General features: G+C 45.5%; 1 protein-coding gene across 2 annotated transcripts in view; it reads right to left on the bottom strand.

Annotated features, from left to right (window-relative positions):
• The window catches only part of LIPC (lipase C, hepatic type), a 160,676-nt gene that overhangs the window by 29,456 nt on the left and 108,209 nt on the right, over positions 1 to 23,011 (bottom strand). For both annotated transcript variants that reach the window (XM_008953217.4, XM_057299878.2), the window contains one exon: positions 1,914 to 2,098. In XM_008953217.4, coding sequence (XP_008951465.3) covers positions 1,914 to 2,098 — 185 coding nt within the window. The remainder of the gene's footprint in view (positions 1 to 1,913; positions 2,099 to 23,011) is intronic.

Genomic DNA, 23,011 nt, shown 5'->3' with positions numbered 1-23,011 from the left:
GTTAATAATGCTCTCCTTCCAGGATTGTTATGAAGGAGAAATACATTAATAGATCTAAAGCACTTAGAGCAGTGTCTGGAACATGGTAAGGACTCAACAAATGTTCGTTACTGCAGTTGTTGTTGTTGTTATTAATATTAGCAGTAATAGGAGGAGGAGACATATACTAGGTTGGACAGAATTTTGATAATGAAGAGTGCATTTTGGTAAAAGCATCCTGGTAAGAGGCTCCTGTGGTCTTCATGTTGCATTTATAAACAAGACTCATTCATTTGATCTTTAATTCAGTTAACAAACATTTTGGAGCACTGATTACATAATGGATAGTGGCCCACAGTAGTCTATTAGATGAGAATAGGACAGAATCCTTCCCAGGGAGAAGCTTACAGCCTAGCAGAGCAGAGAAACACAGACAATTAGAAAGCCGAGCTGCAGAGCAGTGGTGGAGAGTGCTCAGGGCCGCACGGGAACTCCCGGTGACACTGAATGCCCTGTGGGAGTGCTGGGATGAAGGCAGCAATGGCTTGCAGGAGGACCTGTTTGGGACTGTGTCTTACAGGAAAAGTGGGAGTTAATCAGGAAAAGAGGAGGAGAAAGAACACTCTAGGCAGAGGGCACAGACTAAGCCAAGCCAGGACCAAGAAGAGAGAAGGCAGGTGCATGGGGTGTGGAGGAAGCTATTAATACAAGCAGTTAGATGTCGCTGGAACGTCATGTGGGAGGCAGGGAGAGGTGAGGGGAGGCAGGTGATGGAAGGGTTCATTTTCCTCTCCAGGATAGGATAGATGGGGGTTTCAAGAGTACTTTTCAACTAGATGGCAGGGAAAGGTTTCTAAGTCATGAACTAGACACCAAAATCTCTGGAGGGTTCAAATTGTGAACTATGCTTGAAATCATGGGTGGGCTAGACACTGGGGAGGCAGGATTTCCTCTTGGAGACAAGTTCTCACATGGTTTGACTTCACCTATTGCCAATAATATCCGTTCTCTCCTTCTTCCATAGTAATAGAATTTTTAGCATCACTAAAAGGCTACATTTTCTTTAACAGCCTATACTTTTCAGCCACCTTTCCACTTAGATATGGTCAATGGATGTAACTGGGAGAATTTCACAGAGGCTCTGGGACACCTAAAAAACACTCTTTTATATCAAAAGCCATTGAATTGTGTAAACTTGAAATGGATAAGTTGTACGCTTTGTAAATTATATCTCAATAAAGCTCTTGTAAAAACCTTGCTTTTGACTCCTTTGTGTACATCTTTTACTACATTGTGCTTCCTGGAATAAAGATGTGATGGCTAGTCCTCTAGCTGCCATCTTGGACTATGAGGATGAGGGTCACACCCCAAGATGGCAGAGCAGTGAGCTGGAAGGAGCTGGAGCCTGGAGGACTTCATTGACCAAAGCTGTCTAGCCGGTTTTTGGGTTACATATATCTTTGGAATATTTTGCGAAATGAAAACAAATTTCTGTTTTCTTTGAACCACTGCTAATTTGAGTCTCTGTTATTTGCTGCTGAACTTAAACCTTGCTGATACAACATTTCACTGGGAGTCCATTCTTCTGGCTTCCTATGTCCCCCTGTGTGTAACATGCAGATTCAGGAAGGAGGCTTCTTCCTGCACGGACTGCAATCCCTTGTGGGCCCCAATGGGCTGTGTGACCTCTTTGAGCCACATTCTGTCTGAAACATGGAGATAATTATATTTTCTCACGCTGCTTACTCATGGAATCGAGATAATCAATGAGCTAATGCGTGGGGAAGCACTTGGAAAATTAGAGCGAGCTTCATAAACATTATGCATGGAGTTGTTATCACCAGCTCCCTATCTTTTTATGAACATGAACATGCTAGAAAGAAAAAAAGAAAATGTGAAATCAGAGAGAAAAACGGCATGTCAGCATTTCCTACCGACCACCCGTGGATTATCATCACCAGAGGCAGGGAGGAGTTGAAGCCGCACTCCTGTAACGTGTCCGGATGATTGATTCGAATCTGACAGCCCTGATTGGTTTCTCCAAAGAGCAGGAATCTGGTCTTCATCTCATGCAGCGTTTTGTTTGTTTCAACAGCTTGAGCTCTTCTTCCAAATGGCTCTGCAATATAAGATTGGGGACGGTGCTTAGCCTGGCATCTGCTCCATCTGAAGCCCTCCGTCTTCTCAAAGGCTGCTTCTACAAGCACAAGCCAAAGAGGTTACTGGGAGATGCTGGAGATCAGAATGAGCCACAACTGTGGGGAGCCCAAAAGACTGTTTCCAGTGGAATGGCCAAGTGATGGAGGGTGGCCTAGGAGGTTGAGATCACCAGATCCTCTAGCCTGTTATCCCAGTGACCAGCCAATCAAGCACTAGAGTCACCCTCTAGGTCATAAGGAATATAGGCAAGGCAGTTTTGGAGGCTTGGTGGATAAGCACCTCACCCCAAATCACACTGCCAAAAACTGATAGAGACGGGATTTGAACCCAGGTATCGCTGTCTCCAATTTCATCCCTACATCCCTACCTAGAGAGACAGTGAATAGAGCATCTTAGTTGGGTGACACTATGTATTAGCTCCTGAGGCTCAACTTGTCCTCACGTGCAGACAGATTATATCAGGTAAGCCTTGCAGGGACAAGGTACAGGGGTGAGTGTGGGGCAGGGTTGGGGGAATCACAGTGGGAGTAGTGGATGCTGCTTGAGGGAGGGTGTGGCATTCAGGGAGGGCTTTTCAGGGAATGCGATGTTGACCCTGGCCTTGCAGGATGATTGAGTGTGTGTGTGTGTTTTGTTGTGGGGGTCAGGGGTGGCTGAGGGAGCAACATGAGTCGAGGCTCACAGGCATGCAACCTTGCATACATAAAGAGGCAGGAGACAAGGCCAGGCAGGCCAGAGCATGGAGGGCCCTGGGATGCTGAAGAGTCTGGGCTTCATGCTCCAGATGCCAGGCTGCTGCTAAAGAGTTTGCAACAGAAAAGAGTAGAGGAATGTCCATTCGGAGGCTTTCCAAGGCCGTGGGAGGTGGAAAAGGAGAGGAAGATTGTTTTTAACATATCACCTTCTGTTGTTTGACTGAAGGGCCTTCCAGCCTCTCTTCTGGGGGAGCCTCACTATGACCATGAGCCACTTTGGAGGGGTGGGTGAGTGGCCATCCAACTCTGCCAGGCAGCCCGACAGCTGTCCTGTCTGTGGTGCTAGACCAGAGACAGACACCTCTGCCAAGAGGCCTGGTAGAGCCTGACAAGGTGGCGCGTTTCCATGGCGTGGCATGTCAAGATGGGCGCATCTTTTCTGCCAAGATTAGGGATCAGGCCAAGAGCTGGGAGAGGAAGCTCTCATCCCTTCCTTCTGGTAGAAGGTGGGCTCCCCTGCGGCTGAGGAGCAGACACAAGGCCGCTCTGACCTTTTTGGTCAGTGAACTCAATTCAGCCCAATTAATAAGGACCCTGATCATTCTTTCTGAGAATAAAATCATTCAGGCTTCTCAAATAATATGTCTTGGGCTTTTGGTTTCAGGGGACAGCAGGACCAAGAGATGATGAACCTACAAAGTGCAAGGGGAGGTGTTAATGAAACCAATTTTCCTACCCAAAGGGTATTAACTCAAAAGGTTATTAATTCTCAGCAAAGGGCAATGATTTTTCACTATGAAGACAGAATGAAATGCATCATATTTTATTAAAAGGAGGTGTGAGCAAGAATTTGAATAACTTTTCTGAGATAATGAAGAAAATTTCTGCTGCTCTCTTTGGCTTTTCTGAGCTTATAGAGAGTCTCAGCTTGCCCTCACTCCTGGAAGCCTGCTTCCAACCTAGCCTGCTGATTTCACTGGCTGCCCTCCTGTCTAAGTCAGAAGCCGGGGTGTCACCTTGCACTGCTATGCCAGCTTCTCAATCAGTCCAAAGCTTCAGGTTTCCTAAATATCCCTAGAATCCTGTGCCTTAGTTCCCGTGCACACTGTATCTTGCTTGGTTTATTACAGCAGCCTCCTAACTGGTCTCTCTCTGTTTGGTCTCTCTGTCCTCCTGCACACAGCTGCTCAAAGAGTCTAAAACAGAAATGACCATACCTGTTAGTGACTTTCAGCTTCATGGTATTGCAGCCAAGGCCACCACCTGAGTGATGATCCCTCATCCCCCACCTCCTCCTCTCTTTTCGTTCTTCTGCTACCAACAGTTCCCAAATGCCCTTTTGGATGCTGGTACCTTTGCACCTCACCTCCTGCTCTGTCTCTGCTGCTCCATTCATTAAAATGGAACTGAGACTTCACAGCCTCCAGGAAGCCTTCTCATCTAGTCAGAGATAATTACTCCTTCTTGCTCTCAGCACCATACTGCCTCCCTGATCCTAATACACTTGCCCTGCAGCGGGGTGATTTATTTATCCAGGTGTGTGCTTCCTCCACCTGTCAGTGAACTCACGGAGGGTAGCACTGGGCACAATGGTGGGTGCTCAATAAATGTTAGTGAGCGGTGAGGTGTCCTGCCAGATCCAGATCTTGGATCAAAGGCTGGCACTCAATCTTCAGCCATTTATACATTGGACCTAATGTAGCTCATTTTTTTTTATTCAGAGACTGAAACACTACACCTTTCTTCATTTTAGGATAGCTGCCTCAAATGTTAAGAGGGTCATATGAAAATAAAATGGGGATAAAAATAGTGCCTATCTTATGAGGTTGTTATGAGGATTAAATAAGATATTTGTAAAGAGCTCAGAACAATGCCTGACATGTAATTAGAACCTAGAGAAGAGAGCGTTGTTAGAATAAGTACCAATTGGAGCATCTAGCATCTTACATTTCTGATCAGTGAAATCCTTTCTTTCTGTGGAAATTCACCCCAGTTATCCTCATAGGACCAATTCTGTCTTGTGTATATTTACTCTGGATTTAGCTGTGAGATAAGTTCCAGCCCAGGTGGCTGAGGCTTCGAGGCTGTTCAGGAGAGACCATGGAAAAGAGCTGTCAGATGGAAAGCCCCACAAACAACTGGACTGAACAGGGCCCTCTCTTTTCTCCCTTCCTGGAGGCTTTAGCTCTCTTTAACATGTGTATGAGTGAGGAAGCTGTATACTGTATACAGGTATGTGCTCATTCATTTATTCACTTCCTCAACAAACGCTTATTAAGCATGTATTATGCCCCAGGCCCCCTGGCTAGGTACTAGTTGGAGGCAAAGAGAGCATGTGGCTCCTTTCAGGAGTCCCCAGCCCCTTGGGGGAAGGGGGTGCAAGCTTGAAAAACAACTATTAAAAGCGGTTGCTGTGTTGCAGCGGATGAATGCTCTGCGTAGGGGCTTTAGGGAAGAGCTCAAGAGAAGATAAAGCATCAGTCAAGTCTAGACGGATGAAAGACTCTTTAAGAGCTCATATCCATGAGCAATTGTTAAAGAAAGTGGGGCTCTGGTGCCTATAAAAATAAGATTGGGTGGATGACATGAGAGTTGAAGGGCTGTTGTGGAGAAGGTAGACTAGAATTATTTTGTGCAACTTCAAGAGGTAGAAACAAACAGAATCAATGGGTGGGCATGACATGGAAGAACATTTTTAACTTGAAGTAGTTGGCAAAAATTCATAGTTGAAGAACTTGGGACAAAGAGAAAATAAGGGCAGTAAAACAATAAAGATAGAAATGTCAATATTAATACCCAAAAATGTACACTATGTGATATTATAAGGCTGCTGAAGATGGGCCACAGATTTTTTTCTGAGCTTCTTGTTGGCCACATCAAAGAGGGAAGCGGGATCAGTTATAGCATTCCTGGTGGCCAGGCACTCACACTTTTTTGGTCCTGAAACCCAAGATGGTTTCCCTATGTGTTATTGAAAAAGGAGGTTACAAATATATAGCAGCAAGTTTTATGTGGTTAACCCTGAGAGCCCTGTAATCTTCAGTGAAACAGCAGCCACAGCACCAAATAGCATTTAAGTCACAGTGTGTCTATAAGAGATTCTTCACCATAATTGAGCAGCAGTCCCTATGACTGAGGCAGGCAGGGGCCACTTCAGGTCACATTTAGGGGTGGAAGGAATAGAGCCCTGAAGCCCAAGGGTCTGAGCCTCCATGAGATCAGAGTCTGTTGCTTATTCCTAGAACACTTAGGACACTTGGGCATCCTAAGGGAAGCCCGTGGCTTCAAGGACTCACTGCTGTGCCCACCCTCATACCTTTACTGCAGTTTCTTCCTACAAGTTTTAGCTTTGCACATCACCAGCTCTCGACTGGGCATCTTTGCCTGGGTACTGTTTGGGCACTACAGACTCAGCAAGGCCAAACTAAATGTATTTTCCTTCCTCCCAACCCATTCTTCCTTTCTTCCTACGTTTCCTATTGTGGTTCATAACACTGTCATTCATCTCTATGCCCAAGCTAGAAAGCTTAGAGCTTATGCCCTCTCTTGCCTCTCTACTGGGTCACCAAATACTGAGGACTCAGCCTCAGAATGATCTCCTTTCTCTGCCCAGTGGCCTAGTGTAGGTCCTTAGCCTTTTTCTCCCCTTCAAATTATAGTGTTGCAATAGACTTTTAACTGTTTCATATTTTATTTTGCTTTTTGTAGAATTAAGGGATGCTCATTGTATGTATGCTGAAAATATATTTCAGTATAATTTGAAAAATGCTGAAAAAATAAAGAATATTATTATTTAGAAAAAAACACAAATAACGTTTGGAGTATGTCTTCATAATGTTTTCTTATGGAGATATTTGTTCCATAGATTCTTATTTACAGTGTGTATAATTGAGATCATGTTACATAAATGGTTTTAAATCCTTCTTCACTTATCATTATCATTTTCTCATAGCATCAAAAATTCTTCAAAACATACTTGGAAAAAGTGCCATAATTTATTTACTTATTCCACTATTGTTGAAAATTTATGCTGTTTCAAGGTTTTCTTTGCCCTATTACAAACAATTCTCTGATGATATTCTTTATGTATAAATATTTATCTGAATCTATTAGTATTTTCTTAGTGTAGTTTCCTAAAAGTAGAATCAGTTCCTTACGTATGATTCTATTTATATCTTTTTATATATACATATATATTCAAATTGATCTTCAGCATTTTTAAAAGCTGGTATATATTGAATGCTTTCTCTGTGCCAGGCACTTTTCCAACAGTCTTATTGGTATTGACTCATTTAAACCTGGCCACTCTATGATAAGCTGTGAGGAAAGGATATGCTTTAGCTATGAGTGAAGAAATTGGTTCCATATTGGATAAGCTAGAAGCAGCACATTCTCCAAGCATACCTTCTGAAACTGGAGCTTTTCTCATGTCTTCAGAAGAGGTAAAGTCACACCAGTGATAAGAATCTGGGGATGATACTGTGGTTTTAGGAGGAGGAATATTAAATTGAGGTAAGTGATCAAATCCATCAAGGGATTCAGCCCCTGTATCCAGGAAAAGGGGTTGATGGACTAGGGACGCTTGGGGTTGTCCTTTGTATGACAGTAAGTTCCTAGAGCAGCAAAACAATCCTTAAAATTAGTCAGAAGGAGAAGCTGGGTCCAGCCATTACATTTCTAATATTATTTCTTGCAGCAAGTGATTTTTCTATTCCTAGTTAACTCCTAGGTTTGAGGGTTCCTGATATTTCATATAAGAATAAATTATTTCATTTTCTTTTGGGTAAGGACATCAGCAGATGGGTGACTGCAGGCAATTGAGGTGGGGCACCTTCCATGGGAGAGAACCAGGGATTATACCATAGGAGGCCTGATTGGAGTCAGGATCTGCCTCCCGCCCATGATGCCTGGGCTAGAGGCTGTTGCTCAGCTCAGTGTTTGTTGAGCCCTTTCCATGTATTGGCTGGTGCTGGGCACACAAGTGCATAAGAAAGAAGCCTCAGGTATTGCTATGCCCCTCACAAGGTTTTTCATACAACATGCATTATTTAATTTGCTAATGTGTGTGTGTGGGGGCTTTTGCTTTGTAAACATCCACTGCTGAAAATATTCCTAGACCTGGCAAGGGTCCTCTGGAAGACCGAAATTTCATAACTGCCCTGAAAACTCTCCAGGCCATGTACTCTGCTCAGGATGGAACAATCCTATGTAATAAATGTAGCCGCAGCTCTGTCCCTGGTTTCTGTGGTCAGGCCAATGATCTGTAGCTGGGCAATGTTGACTTCAGAATTTCTTGCACGATGGAAAGATGGAAACATTTGTGTGGGAATTTAGTCACTGCTGGACCTTACAGATTCAGCTCCTAGCTGTTGCTGAGCTTTGTCTGGAGATAAGCAGATTCTGCCCAAGGCCATGGTGAGGAATGTTTCTCCCACTCCCACCATCTTGAATTTTGCCCTGACCTGGACACCTGACCCTCCCATTTACTTATTTTCTTGAAAGTAATTCTGTGTCTCAGTTTCTGAATGTGCACAATAGTTACTAAACTTTGTATTTTCCTTCACCTCTTGTGACACCCTAGCATCACTTCACTATAATATCGAACCTCAATTACCCAAGGTATAATTCACTCCTAAGGAGTGAATGAGGTGCTTTGTAAAGCCGTGGTAATTTTTCAGGTCATTAAGATATTGTTTTGAACTCAGAAGAAATTCCTAAGTTTGTCTTGAGTGGGTTTCTTTTCTAGCTATTCTTTACAAATAGCTTTAGGTTTAAAGCTGCTGAAATTAATTTATTACATTTTGGAGGTTGCCATCTTCCCATCACTTTTTGCATTCTTGTTTCACCTGTTCTTTGTTGTTGTAGTTGCTCTTTACTATTTTTTTTGTCAAATAAGAAAATGAGATATGGGGTGGAAGGAAAGTTATTTTCATGTCTGATTTATTCTGTTTTTTTTTTTTTTTTTTTTGAGTCCATTTTGGCGCCGTACTACTGTAGCCTGAGGCCACAATTTCTTCTTCTGTGGATCCCAGGGAAAAAAGTAAGTAGAGTCTTTTTCCTTGCCAAAAATTTTTTTCTTCTAAACTTTTCCCTTAAATTCTCTTGAATTCTACTGCACTTCTGGCTAGAATCAGAATGATTTTTTTCTTTTAAGAAATCTGGTTATGAAAGAGTATGCCATTCAGAAGAGCTTTCCATTTGTACTGGAATCCTCTCTGGGGAAAGTGGGGCTTGCTTCCCTAAAGTCCTTCCAAGGTCATAGGCACATTCCACCCTGTGTAGGTTCAAGGTGGGGTGAGAGAATTGAACAGATATCCTTAAAAGAAGATACACAAAGGGCACATGTGTACAAGAAAATGTGCTTAACATCATTAGTCATGGGAGAAATGCAAATTTAAAACACAACGGAATATCACTTCTCTCCCTTTAGAATGGCTAAAATTAAAAAGACTGACAAAACCGGGTAGAACTCCTCATAGATTGCTGGTGAGAACAAAAAATACTTTCTTTGGAAAACAGTTTGACAAGTTCTTTAAAGGCAAACGTACACTTACTATAGGACCCAGTAAACTTCAAGCGTTTACTCAGGAGAAATGGAAACATATGTCCACATAAATATTCAAATGCTCATGGCAGCTTTATTCATAATAACCCCAAATCTGAAACAACCCAAATATCTATCAACTGGTAAATGGATAAACAAATTGTCGCATATCCATCCAATGGAATACTACTCAGCAGGAAAAAGGAACAATTGCTGACACATGCAAGAACATGGATACATCTAAAATGCATAAAGCTAAGTGAAAGAAGCTAGATTTAAAAGGTTACAAATTGTGTGATTCCATTTACAGGACGTTCTGGAAAAGCAAAACTATAGTGATTGAGAGCAGATCAGTGATTTCCTGGGTCCAGGGAATGGGGTGGGGATTAACTAGCAAAGGGCAAAAGGGAATCTCTAAAGAGAGATGGAAATATCCTACATCTTGATGGTGATCATGGTTACACAAGTGCACATTTAAAATGATTGTTGGAATAATGCGCTACAGTCAAGCAATAATGTGGTTTCTCCACATTGCCCTTGATCCAGGATGAGCGGCATAGGCTGCACAGCAGGCCTTCTGTGGTAGTTACTTGCATAAGTCAGGGCTGGGCCTGGCTGCTCCTGGTTTGCAGGCCTGAGAGGACAGGCTGTTTCTGAGTTTTCTGGAGGTTGGGGTCAATTGGCAGATATAACTCCAGGCCTGACTTTGAACCAAAAGACCAGGTCAGGGAGGGAGCCAGCCCACATGGAGCAGGATCTCAGGGAGACTTGGCATGTCCGGAAGGTCTTCCCTGATTCCTTCAGGCCGGAGATGGCCAAGGGTTCCCTGGGGACTACCCTGTGGAGGCCAAATTGTCCAGCAAGAGGGTTAGAAACACAAGGCGCCTGGAGACCGTGCAGCGTCGCTGCACCCAGCCTGCGTTTCAAACAACCTGTACTTATTGAGGAAAAATTCATTTTCCTTCTCTTATCAATCAAGGATATAGATAACACCACCCATCTACACTTCCAGTTCTCTGGTGAGAATCTGTTTTACCACACCAAGTGGATAGAATTCCACGGGTAAGCAAACCAAGTCAACATTCAGTTGTCCTGTGCCATATCTTTTACGATGTGTTGGAAAATAGCTGGGCGATGCCCTTCTCCCACTCCAACCACTGCTCCCCAAGGACCAGGGAGCTTTTATTGGTAGTGATGATCTAGTCTGCCTTCCTCATGTCACAGATGAAGAAACTGGGACCCAGAAAGGCCACCTGACATGCCCCAAACCATGCATCCAGGTAGAAACTCTGGGCTCTCCTGACATTCAAGCCAGCATCTTTCTACTGTGCTGGAGGACAGAGGTTCCGACCCTCTTCCCTGCCATGCTCTAGGACTCTTCCTATCTCTGTTAAAGCTCAGAGGGCTTACATTCCGTGCCACATAAAGGCCGATGCCTCCAAGTAAGGCCCCTGGTCGGCACAAGAGGAAACAGGTCTTGAATCACAGAAGACAGTAGACTGGGTCTTGAATCACAGAAGACAGCTGACTGGGGCATCCTCTTGTCTATGGGAAATACCCCGAAACAATTGGGGTGACCAGGGTAATAAAAACAGAGTCCCATGACCTTCACCCTTCAAACACCTGGCAGAGCTGCTGTCTGCTGGTCTCATTCTCAGACTAGATTTTTTTTCTTTCCCTCCCAGAGGTAGCACTAGGAGAATCCTTACCCAGCTAAGGGGGCTGTGATGCTGGCATCTGACCACAGTTAGGCCAGGGAGGCTCCCCAGGAGCTGGACAATCACAGGCCCTTCAGCTGCTCTTGCCATGAGAGATCTTGGCTTACAGTCAAGTTGCCAAGTGCTGTTTTGATTGGCAAATTAATCCCATTGTGTTCTTGTTCCAAAACTTTATTTGATATATCATGACTATCTAGCTCCTGGCTTTGAGCTTCATTTGACCTTATCCTTCATTCCTGTACCAGACATAAACTACACAATTGCCAAGTGAAGCTTACAAGGAATAGAAGGAGGGGTGGGGGCAGAGGACCTTCGACATCACAGTCAAGGGATCTAGGAATATGCAAGTCCTTTCTCAGCCCAGAGCCACCTACCTCATGAAGTTACTGCTGGAGACAAGGATCCTGCGTGCCCTGGCAGGTGGGGACAGGCAATGCTTTAGTATTGGCAGTGATTGTACCTGTAAAAGGAAAATCAGGGCCACTCCGTCCTCCAGGTCAGCTGCCAGAAGATGAATTGGGTGCCTTATACTCAGTGAGAAAAGAAGAGAAGATTGCTGCTTCCTTTCCAGTCTGGACCCGTGGATGGAAGAGACTCAAGTTGGGCCCATGCCCTGAGCTTGGCTTGTTACTGCACAGCAAGACACAGTGCTGTGAAGCGGTTAGGAGCTTGGGCTCTAGGTGGGTATGGTGGTGCGTGCCTATAGTCCCAGCTACTTGGGAGGTTGAGGTGGGAGGATCACCTGAGCGAGGTCGAGACTGCAGTGAGCAGTGATTGTGCCACTGCACTCCAGCTCAGGTGACAGAGCCAAACCCTGTCAAAGAAAAAAAAAAGGCACCGAGCTCTGGAGCCAGATTGCCTGGCTTAAATCCCAGCTCTGCTACTTATTAACTGTGTGACCTTGGGCTAGTTATTTAACCTCTCTGTGTCTCAACTATATAATAAGACTAACAGTAGTACCTACCTTATAGGATTATTATGAGTGACAGATATGTGCCCCTGAGACGTGTTTTTAGGCCGGATTTAATCATGCAAAAAGAAAAGCGAGAGTGAGAGCAGAGGTGACCTGGGAACGCCTGGCTGTTCTGCAGGAATATTCCCCTCCCTGGAGCTGGAATCTGGGCAAAGATAAACTCTTGCAGCATGAGGAAAGCATTAAGCATTAACTTGGCCAAACAGCCCAAGGTTATTCTTTTTGTTTTTTTTTTTGAGACAGAGTTTTGCTCTTGTCACTCAGGCTGGAGTGCAATGGGGTGGTCTCGGCTCACTGCAACCTCTGCCTCCCAGGTTCAAGTGATTCTTGTGCCTCGGCCTCCCGAGTAGCTGGGATTACAGGCAGTAAACCGTGGGTGGGGAGTGTGGGCTGAAAGCATGTTGGATGTGCTCTTTGGGGCAGAGGTTTGGGGGCTGCCTGATGAGAAAATAGGCCTGATCTAGTCCTTGAACCTCCCTAGGGCTTCCCCATGTGGGGACGTGGGGCTGAGAGGGCTGGCTCTTGGGTATGCTTTTAGAGACTGAAGGCCCACCCTGATCCCATTCATTCATTCATTAATTCATTCATTCATTCAACCACACATTTATTAAGCACCTACTATGTGTCAGGGATTGTGAATACACTGTGATACCTAACAGTGAATAAGACAGACCATGCTTTCAAAAAGCTCATGGTCTTATGGTAGAGGCAAGTAAATAAACAACTGTCACACAGTTTGGAAAGTGTTGTGTTGGCCGAAGAATAGGAAAGTGCCCACCCAGCCATAAGGTGGCTGGTGTAAAGGCAGCCAGATGAACTCCATTGGTGGGTGGTACCACCAGCTCCTCAGATAATCTTGGGAATTTTTATCAAAGGCTGGCCCTGATGGGAGGGAAGGATTATGAAATGTAGGGGGGAAGGTGAGCTTATGTGTGGCCAATATGGTCACCTCTAGACTCACAGAGGTTGAGGTCATGGCTGCAGCATGCACCCTGTGCCCTTCAGCTTTCCTGAGGCCCTTGGTGTCTCTCATCTTCTTTGAGACTTGCCTGACCCTGGGGTCTGCAGCACAGCTGTTCCTATCCTAGGCATGTTAATTTCCTCATGAAGAAATAAGGAGGGGTTCAGTGACTGCCAAGGCCCACAACTGGCTAAAAAAGCAAACCAGGACCAGAATTCGATTTCTCCGCACATCTAAGTTCTGAGACTATAAAAGTTTTCTGGGCATGTGCACTATTTCCCCTAAGATATTCTTTTGGACCTGTGTCCTCCCTTCACCACCCATATCTGGAGGCCCAGCTGACTGCTGCCTGCCCACTTCAGACCACGGGCAGGTACCCCACAGTTTCCAGGTTGCCATAGGGCGCAATGGCAGAGGCAGGGTAGTGGAGTGGCCGGTGGGGCGGGCACTGGCTTTGGAGCCAGTCAGTTCTGTGTTTGATTGTTTAACACTTATTAGCTGTATGGCCTTGGGAAGCTTGCTTAACCAGTAGGAGCCTCAACTTCCTTCTTCTAAGTTGGAAATAGGAAGACCGTCTTGTGTGGGTGGTAATGAGGATGAACGAAGTTGATGAAATGTCTAGTCCAGGGCTTGGCGTTCAATGTGTTGTTTCCCTTTCCAAACTTGCCTAAGATCTCTTCCTTCTCATGTCTCAACCCAACATAGTTCCTTCCAGATATTTGTGGGTACTTATCCACCAAGGTCTTTGCCAGCCTATTTGGTACCTCTCTTTGAATTCTGTGCACCTGCTTTAGGTAGCACACTGCCTTAGCTGTGTAGCTTGGCGCGGTGCCTTTGTGCCAAGAAAAGGAGGCCCCTCTTTGGAGTGAGGATTTCAGCCTCCCATCTTCCATTTGGCCAGGTTGTTCTGGGCAAGAGAAATCTACTGGGCTTAGGTGGCAGCTCTGGAGCCTACTTGGCTGAGTCCCTGCCTCCACCAGCTAGGGTGCTCCAGCTGTGGGATGCTCTGTCTGAATCAGGCACCTCGAGGAGCCAAACTAGGCTACCGGTTAACACTCTCTGCTAATGAGGAAATCAGTCTGACTGCAAAACACTCCAGCCAGGGTTCTGCCCTTACACCACTGCTAAGGAAATACTCATCCTCACAGCCTCCCTGATATATTACCTAACTTTCTACATTTGTGAGCAGTGGCTCTCATGTATTCATGTGCTGGAGATGCAGACTCCTGGGTGCCATTCCCAGAGCAGCTGATTCAGTAGGTCTGGGAGGCCTGGGAATTTGCATCATCCCAGGGTGGCAGATCATTCTGAGAAGAAGTTGCCCAGTGGTGAAGAGTATGAGTTTTGGAACCAGGCTGGGATCTAAAGCCTGGCTCTGCCACTAATGAGCCACAATTCTGGGCACGTTTACAGATGGTTTCCTCATGGGGTTGTAAGTGAATGAGATAAACGTGTAAAGTACCTCCCACAATGCCTGGTATATAGCAGGTTCTCAATGAATAAAGGTGGCCATGGTGGCATTGGTGGTAGTAGAAGTAGGGATTGATATTGCTGTTGTAACATCTTCCTCCTTGAAGGGTTCTTCTGCACCTGATCAGTAACAGATCATGAGGAGACAGAATATCAGACAGGATAACTCTTTATGTTGAGGTTATCTGGGATCACCTTCATTTAAACAGATTGGATGGACCAGAAGATCAGTGCTGAGAATCTTCAGGGCAAAGTCCAAACCTCCAGGAAGACATAGGTCTCCTATTTGGCCTTTCCCCAGAACACCGGCCTCAAAGGGGTACATAGACATGGCCTACTGGGACTCTCCCAGAAGGCCTTGCACCCCTGCCTCTGCCTTGTTTGGGGAGTGGGCTGTGCTTGCCTCTTTCCCTGGTTGGATGTCTGCAGGCATATATTGGCCTCCTTGTAGGAGAGAAGAGAATAAAACATGACAGTGAGCAAGGAGAGCCCCAGTGACAGAGCTCAGCTTGCCAGTAAATGGCCAGGGGAGCTCTGAACTAAAAAGGACTATGGGGAAGATTTGTCCTATTTCATACTAACACGTACCGTAAAGATTCAGTAATTCAAGCTGTGTATACAGGAGCATGGATAAAGAAGCAGAATAGAAACCCAGAACACTCAAATGCATATATTTGAATTCAATATTTGATAGAAGTGACTCCTTAAATTGGCCAGGTTGTTCTGGGCAGTGGAAATCTAATTTCTCAAAGTGCTGGGGTAAAGATGGACTTTAAAAAATAGTATTGGGAGATCTGGAAAAGGATGAAAAGATATAAGTTTGGTCCATACCTCTCATCATACATCAGGAAAAACTCCAAATGGATCCAATTTTTAAATGAAATAATAGGAATCATAAAATGACCAGAAAAAAAAATATGGGCTAATTCCTTGATAACCTTTTGAATAAGAATCTCCCTCTGTGATTCAAAATTCAGAAGCTGTAAAAGATTATTAAATTAGACTACATTAAAGCAAACAAAAAACTTCTGTATGACCAACTAAATTAAAAAAAGACCATAAGCAGAGGCAAAAAATGAACAATAAAGTGAGAAAAAATAATTGCAACTCATAACACAAAGGGCGAATATCCCCGATATCTATAGAATGCCTAGAAATCAAGGAGACCAAGGACAGCAACCCACAGAACAAAAAATGGGCCAACCAAGGACATGAGGAGCCATTTCACAGAAAAAGGAATATGAATGGCCCTTTAACATATGAAAAGATCCTCAACCTCACTCCTAAGATGAAAAATACAAAGTAAATCTATACTGAGACACAAGTCTCAACCATCAGATTGGTAAACATTAAAAAATGTGACCACACACCTTGATGGAGACACTGGCAGGAATGCAAAATGGTGCAACTCCAATGGAGAGAGATTTGGCAACAGCTATGAAAGTTACAAATGCATTTTCTCTTTACTCAGCATTTCCTGCATGGGAATCTACCCTGTGGCTATATCTGCACACTTACGAAATGAAATTAATGCAAGGTCATTCATTGCAGGATTGTCTGTAATTGTAAAATACTGGAAACATCCCAAGTGTCCATCTAGTGTCTAGATAACTGAACGGGGACATATCCCTCAATGGAATACTTTGCAGCTTGACTAAAGAAACACTCTGTACTGATTTGAAAAGATTTCTAGAATGTACTGCTGAGTTGCCAAAGTAAGGTGCAGAACAGTATCTAAAGTGTGATACTTTTGTGGAAGGGTGGGGGCATAAGTAAATAACTCCATGTTGGCTTTCAGCTGCATAAGGATATGTTGGAAAGATACAGATGAGATGAATATAAGTGGTTACCCATGGTGGGAAAGGGAGAGGAGGGAATGGATATGGACATCGTGGGATGGGGGTGAGATTTTGCAAATCTATTCTATTTTATATTCTTTTAATTTATGAGCCATGTTAGTATTTACTTCCTTAAAAGAATTTCTTTTCTTTTATTTCTTTATATTTTTAGAGACAAGTTCTGGCTCTGTTGCCTGGGCTGGAGTGTAGTGATCATAGCTCACTGCAGCCTTGAACTCCTGGGCTCAAGCGATCCTCCCTCCTCAGCTTCTCAAGTAGCTGAGATCACAGGCACATGCCACCAGCCCTGCTCCACTAGCTAATTTATTTATTTATTTATTTATCATAGACACAGGGCCTCATTGTGTTGCTCAGGCTGGTCTCAAACTCCCGGCCTCAAGTGATCCTCCTGCCTCGGGCTCCCAAAGTGTTGGGATTATAGGCGTGAGCCTCTGTGCCTGGCCTGAAAAATAATTTTAAATAAAAAAAAAATCCCAGCTTGTTTCCTGCTTGCACTTTCCATGATAACTATTTCTCTGGATGCTGTTCACCTACCCCTGCAGCCCCTTCATGCCCCAGAGAACTCTGGGAGTAGCTCTCTTGCTGTCTGACTGTGGAGTCAAAGGGTCCACTCACCTCGTCTGTCTTCTTGGCTTTCTTGTCTGTCTAGCTAGATGCTGACCTTCTTGCCTTTAGCTGCACCTTCACCGACTTGGGCCCTAGTGGCCCTTGATTTCAGCTATTTAATAGGTCAGGGGGTCAGTTTCCTTCTGACAGTAAAGGTGACCTGAGAGAGGAAAGGTGGCCCCCACAGAGAACTCCCCACATCAGCTGCTTCCTCTCTGGCAGAACTGACTCGGCAGATGGCAAAGTGCTTGGAGCCACCGGAAGCCAAGGTGCAGAGAATTCTGTGGAAGGAAGCTGGCTTGCAGCTCAGAAGCTGGGCAGCGAGGGCTGCTGGAACATAGAGGTGCCTGCTTATTTGGCAGGGGTGCCCAGAGCGAGAGGAAGTGGGGCTCCTCAGTTAGGAAGCTTTGTCAGACATCCCCCTCCTGCCCCAGGGCTTCACAGAGGCCCTGGAGAGACTGATGCTTCCCCAGCAGCCGGTCCATCTGGGCTGGTGCTCACGCAGCTCTGGGAGCTAGGATATTTTAGATGTGTCAAAAGTGACGAATGTTGGAAAGTGCCACGGGCATCTCTGGGAGCTCACAGTTCACACTGGCAGCTAAGATGTGCCAAGCTTTTTGGAAGAAACTGAACTCTGGAGGAAACTGAGAAGTCTTTTGCTGTCCCAGATGTGGGTGGCAATCGGATGGGCTCTGCAAGGGGACAGAGCCCCGACATCAATAAAGATGGGGCTGGGCCATAGCAATGCCTGAGGTCTTGGCAGAAAGAAGTGGCATTCTGAGAGGGCAGCAGGGGCAGGAAGGAGCAGGAACGTGTGGATTTAGAAGCAGGCACGCAGGGACCTGAGGTTGGAGTCAGCAGAGGTTGCAGCTGGCATCACCGGGGGCTGTGGAGTCGGGCCTGTTCAGTTCCGCTTGCCAGGATGGAACAGGGGCAGCAGCCAGAGCCAGCCTGAGGCTGGAGGTGAGCCCGGGGCCTTCGCCCACAGTGAGGCTGGAACAAGGCTCCAGTGTGTGTGGATTTGAAAACACCCCAGGGAATGTGTTACTAGAATTCAACATCTACCCCGAATATAATGCATCCTAAGATGAGGGTGCCTTGGTGTTCTGTTTGCAGCATGGCCTTGGTTTGCGTGTAGTGTCACTGGTTCTCTGCCTCTGCAGGGAGATGGCTTGTCCCATGCTACCCAGCCGGGGAGGTGGCTCGTCCCAAGATGGGGGTGGAGGAAGCTGAGGCAGTGGCTGGGATAGAAGGTGTAGGATCAGGCTTAGGCGAGTCACAGAGAAGGAGGAGAGTCAAAAAGAAGGGATCCTCACTATGGACCAGTGGGGTTCTGGGGTGGTGGGGGTACAGGACCAAGTTGGGCCAGCCCAGCCTGTCTTCTGCTGAATGATGAATGGGGCTGGGGTGTCAGGGATGGATGGAGAAGCTAGCACCAACTCTACCTGCCCCAGGTGCTTTCTGATGAAGACACAAACTCTCTTCTGATTATTGTTCTTCACAACCTCCCGTCTCCCTGCAAACTCACACAACCAGGAAGGAAAGAGAGAGAGAGAGAGAGATGACAGAGCGTTCCTAGTCATCTTTGTCATCCTCCCCATCAGGATTATGATCATCGTCATCCATGCCTGGACTTCTTATATAACCTGCTTAACTTGTTGAGGGCTGAACTTGTCTTTCCACCTCCTACCTTCAACCAGCTTTTGCTAACTTCCTCATTCTGCTCACACATTCCTCTCTTCCAGGCACTGGCTCACCCCCACTGAGTCATCTTCCACTCCCCCTTCCTCTTTCTTCCCCTCCTACTATCAGCAACTCACTGTAGCATGACCGCCTGCAACTGCTTCCTGGGAGGATCCGCTTCCAGTCCCCTCTGTTCACACGCTCTCCATCCTGCGACACGCGGCTCCAGCCATAGCTGCTCGCAGGTCCCGGATGCCTCTGTGCCTTTGCTTCTGCAATTCCTTCTGCTTGGAACCTCTCTCCTCTTCCTACACCTTAGCCCTCAACCTTGGAGAAATTAGAATGTATGGATAGTTCTCTTGACAGCTGGTTGGGGTGGGGCCCTTCTTTGTGCTCCCCAATCCCCTGTTCAGACCTTGAGGATGGGGCTGTTTATTTCCCATTTCATGACTAGGCTCTAAGCTGTACATGTCTTATGCATCTATGTGGTCCCAGCACAAGGCCTGCACAGAGGTAGGTTATCTGCTGAATTGATTTAACAGGATAATTCATTTTCTGCCCTTCCTAGGGAAAGATTTGTCATGGTGAGCCAATACCAGGGGAAAGGGGAGAACAGAGGCAGGGGCCTGCTCTGCTTCACTTCTCACACCCACAGTCCCCTTCCTATGGTCAGGAGCCACTGGCCAGCAACACAGCAACTCCTGCCTCTGTCTGCCCTCTAGGAATGAGCTGAAAGAAAGGCACCAACAGACAACAAGCAAGTTCCGGATATTCTTTGGAATCATGGGTGGTCCTTGTTTCGCCCTCATCTTAAAGCCCTCTAGACCCCAAACCAGTGTCCTTCTCCCTCCTCCCTTCCTTTTCTAGAATTCCTCATTTATTTTGAGCCTTATAACTCAGTCTTTAAAAATTGCCTTTGTGAAGGCTTTTCTGATCTCAAACTGTTTCCTGTGATATTAATAGGAGTTATGGGGAAAAAGGAGTTTTGTGGCCAAATAAATTTGGGAAATGTTGTATTAAGCAACATTAATCAGGCTTCCTGCTGGCCCGAGAGAAGAAGCTACTGTGAATTTAATCTCTAGAAGGGGCAGATGATATACAGTGGCTCTCAACCTCAATTACTTTGAAGCAAGCAGCCCCCGCCCTCTGTATTTCCTTTTTTGGCCAAGCACTTCTGGGACTGATAGTCCATAGGATGCAACTGAGGAAATTCTGTCTGGGGCAGCTTTCCAGCGGGCTTGTATACTGTTGAGCTGTGCTCACACTCACCTCTGTGTGCTGGGGTTTCGAAGGCTAGTCCTCCCTGCTTTCATGGAGGCAAGGCTTTATGTGTAGGGGAGAGGGCTGAGCGCTTTAAGAGCAGGAAATGAGTTTCTAAATAGGCACATCGAATGGTTTAGACATTGTGCTCTAGGATCCCAAGGCCAAGGATCTTGTGGAACTACTTTGGGGGCTGCTACAGGAAATGGCAGAGGACACAGAAGATAAAAGGGTGGGTTCCTGACTGCCCGCCCACCTTGTTTCAACCCAAACAAAATTGCTTTTAGGTTTTAACATTTTCTGCTTGAGATTCTGTTTGTAGGAAGGTTTCCATGGCTGACACACATTCAAAGACCACAAATCTAGACCAATCACTTCAATTAACAGATTAAAAAAAAAAAAAACAAAACAGCCCAAAACCTGAGGTGCCGAAAAGCTAAAACAGATATCAATCAATCACATCACTAGATGCTGGATGTAGAGTCCAAGTTTCTGGACCTACCATCTAATGCTCTTTCTACACACCCTTGCATTTGTTTATTTCCTTCTGACTCAGCCAGTTTCAAAATAGAAGAATAAAAGATAGCAAGGAGCAAATAGCAGCGAAGATAACAGGATAAATCCACCAAGAAATAGCGGGGGAAAGGTAAAGAGAAATCCCACCTGCCCCCCATCTGATCTGTTTCACTGCAGTTCTTCTTATGCTCCACCTTAAAATGTAAAGAAATGGATGCTAAGAGCAAGGGCTGCTGATGCCAAGAATAACTCCGGAGGAGACACAATACACCACCCCAGTCTCCAGTGAAATGAACTGTTTAATCAAAACTGCGCTATTCTGTAAATATTCAGTCTATTGATGAAGAGCTCTGCAAACAGGGGCAGCTCCTAAGCAAGCCAGAGAGAACCTGGAAGGAACTGAAGAAGACAGAGAAAAATGGCAGATGTGCCTGTCTTGATGGTTGGGGTGGGAGGACTTACATATACACTCTGTGTTCAATGCATGGGAGGTGAGGCAGAGGGGGCAGCAGAGAAATTCAGAGTAACTCTCTTAATCCTTGGCTTTGCCTGACTGGCTAGAAGTGTAGTTCTTTTTTTTTTTTTTGAGACAGAGTCTCTCTGTGTCACCCAGGCTGGAGTGCAGTGGCACAATCTCGGCTCACTGCAAGCTCCGCCTCCCGGGTTCACGCCATTCTCCTGCTTTGGCCTCCCGAGTAGCTGGGACTACAGGCACCTGCCACCACGCTCGGCTAATTTTTTTGTGTGTTTTTAGTAGAGAAAGGGTTTCACCATATTAGCCAGGATGGTCTCGATCTCCTGACCTCGTGATCTGCCTGCCTTGGCCTCCTGAAGTTCTGGGATTACAGGCGTGAGCCACTGCGCTTGGCTGAAGTGTAGTTCTGTTAATTATAATGATGCAAATACTTATTGTGCACTTCCTGTATACCCTGTGTAGTTTATTAACTTTTCACAAAATGCTCTAAGGTAACCAGAGTCATCCTCAGGGATGAAACTTAAACTCAGACAATTTGGTTCTAGAGTCAACATTCTTTTCTTTTTCTTTCTTTTTTTTTTAGGTGATGAATCCTAAGTGTATAGCTCTGTGAGTGTTGTGAGTGTCTATTATGTTTACAACCACTGTAGCCACCACCAAGATCAAGGCAGAGAACATTTCTGTTCTCTGAAACGTTTCTCCAGGCAACACCACCACCAGATGTAACTGTTCAGACTTCCATCACCGGAGATTAGTTTTGCCTGCTCTTGAACTTCGAGTTAGTAGATTCACACAATAGATGCTCTTTTGGGCCTGGCTCTTCTTACCCAACATTAAGTGAGATTCATCCACGTTGTGGTATGTGCAGAGCCTGCATCTTAACTGCTCTATTCTGCCTCTCATCACATTAACTAATTCTGTGTTGCCTTCCAGAAATGTTTCCTTGGAAAGTGGATTGGGTTTTGCAGAGCTGACTGAGCCTGAAGGAGTGGAGCGAGAACACAGAAGGTTAAGTTCAGAGGGTGGCCCAGAAGAGAACTTTTTAGATAACTCCCTGGTGCTGCACAATTCTGTCTCTCACGGCCAAGTTTCGTGGTCCCAGACTCACTGGTATCAGCACAAGTTCCTCTTTTGATTTTGTTTCTCCTTTCACAGAACTAACTTAATCACCACTGCTTTCTCAAACACGTGGACAGCATTCTCAGGCATCATTTAGGGCAGTGTTTTTCAACTGAGGGGTAAGTTTGCTCTGCTGTTACCTTCCCCCACCTTGGGGCATTTGGAAACATGGCAACACCTGGAGATAGTTTTGGTTGTCAAAACAGGGGGCAAGGGGAGTTCTACTGGCATTAGTGGGTAGAGGCCAGGGATGCTGCTCAACACCCTTCAATGCACAGGACAGCCTCTCACAACAAAGAATTATCCAGCCCCAAATGTTAAGTGTGCTGTGATCAAGAAGCCCTGGTCTAGGGTCAACACAGGAAGTTGGTGGCTGTTCCCTTTTCTGATATAGTAAGAGAGCAGACACAGCGGAATGAATAGAGCTCTTGACCAAGAGTCAGAAGATCTGGGTTCAGGGCCCCACTTTGCACCAACTAGCTGTCTGACCTTGTTGAGATCATTTAACCTCCGCAAGGCTGATTTCCTCGTCTGTCACTTAGGAGCTGTGACGCCTGCCTTTCTTGCTTACTTACAGGCTTGTTGTCAGAATCACAAGTGAGAATGTCAGTGGAATCTCTTTGAAATGCTTACATGTTATTATTTCATTTGATTGTGACAGCACATCAAGCTTATATGGGTGTTTTTGTGTCTAATGTCAATGCAAGAATAGTTTCGGCAGGGTTTCTGTTTCCCTGTGTTCAATTTCCAGGGTCATAGCCTCCTTCTCACATTTGTGTGGGAAAGGAGCTCATATACAAAGGGTGTTTCCTGGAACTGTGGGCAGGGCTTCAAACATCCCTGCCATTCTCTAAGCCTGCAGCTCTCCACACTAAAACTTGTGGTCTAGAAATTCTCTTTTAAATTCTTGTGAGACCTCTGAAGGGGTTCGCTCCAGAAAAGCAGGGCCTTTTTAGCGCTGAAAGTTGGATTTTATTTTGCCACATAAGAGAC

Source organism: Pan paniscus, chromosome 16 (genome assembly GCF_029289425.2).
Source record: "Pan paniscus chromosome 16, NHGRI_mPanPan1-v2.0_pri, whole genome shotgun sequence".
Lineage (NCBI taxonomy): Eukaryota > Metazoa > Chordata > Mammalia > Primates > Hominidae > Pan > Pan paniscus.
This window is presented reverse-complemented; position numbering and strand designations above follow the sequence as displayed.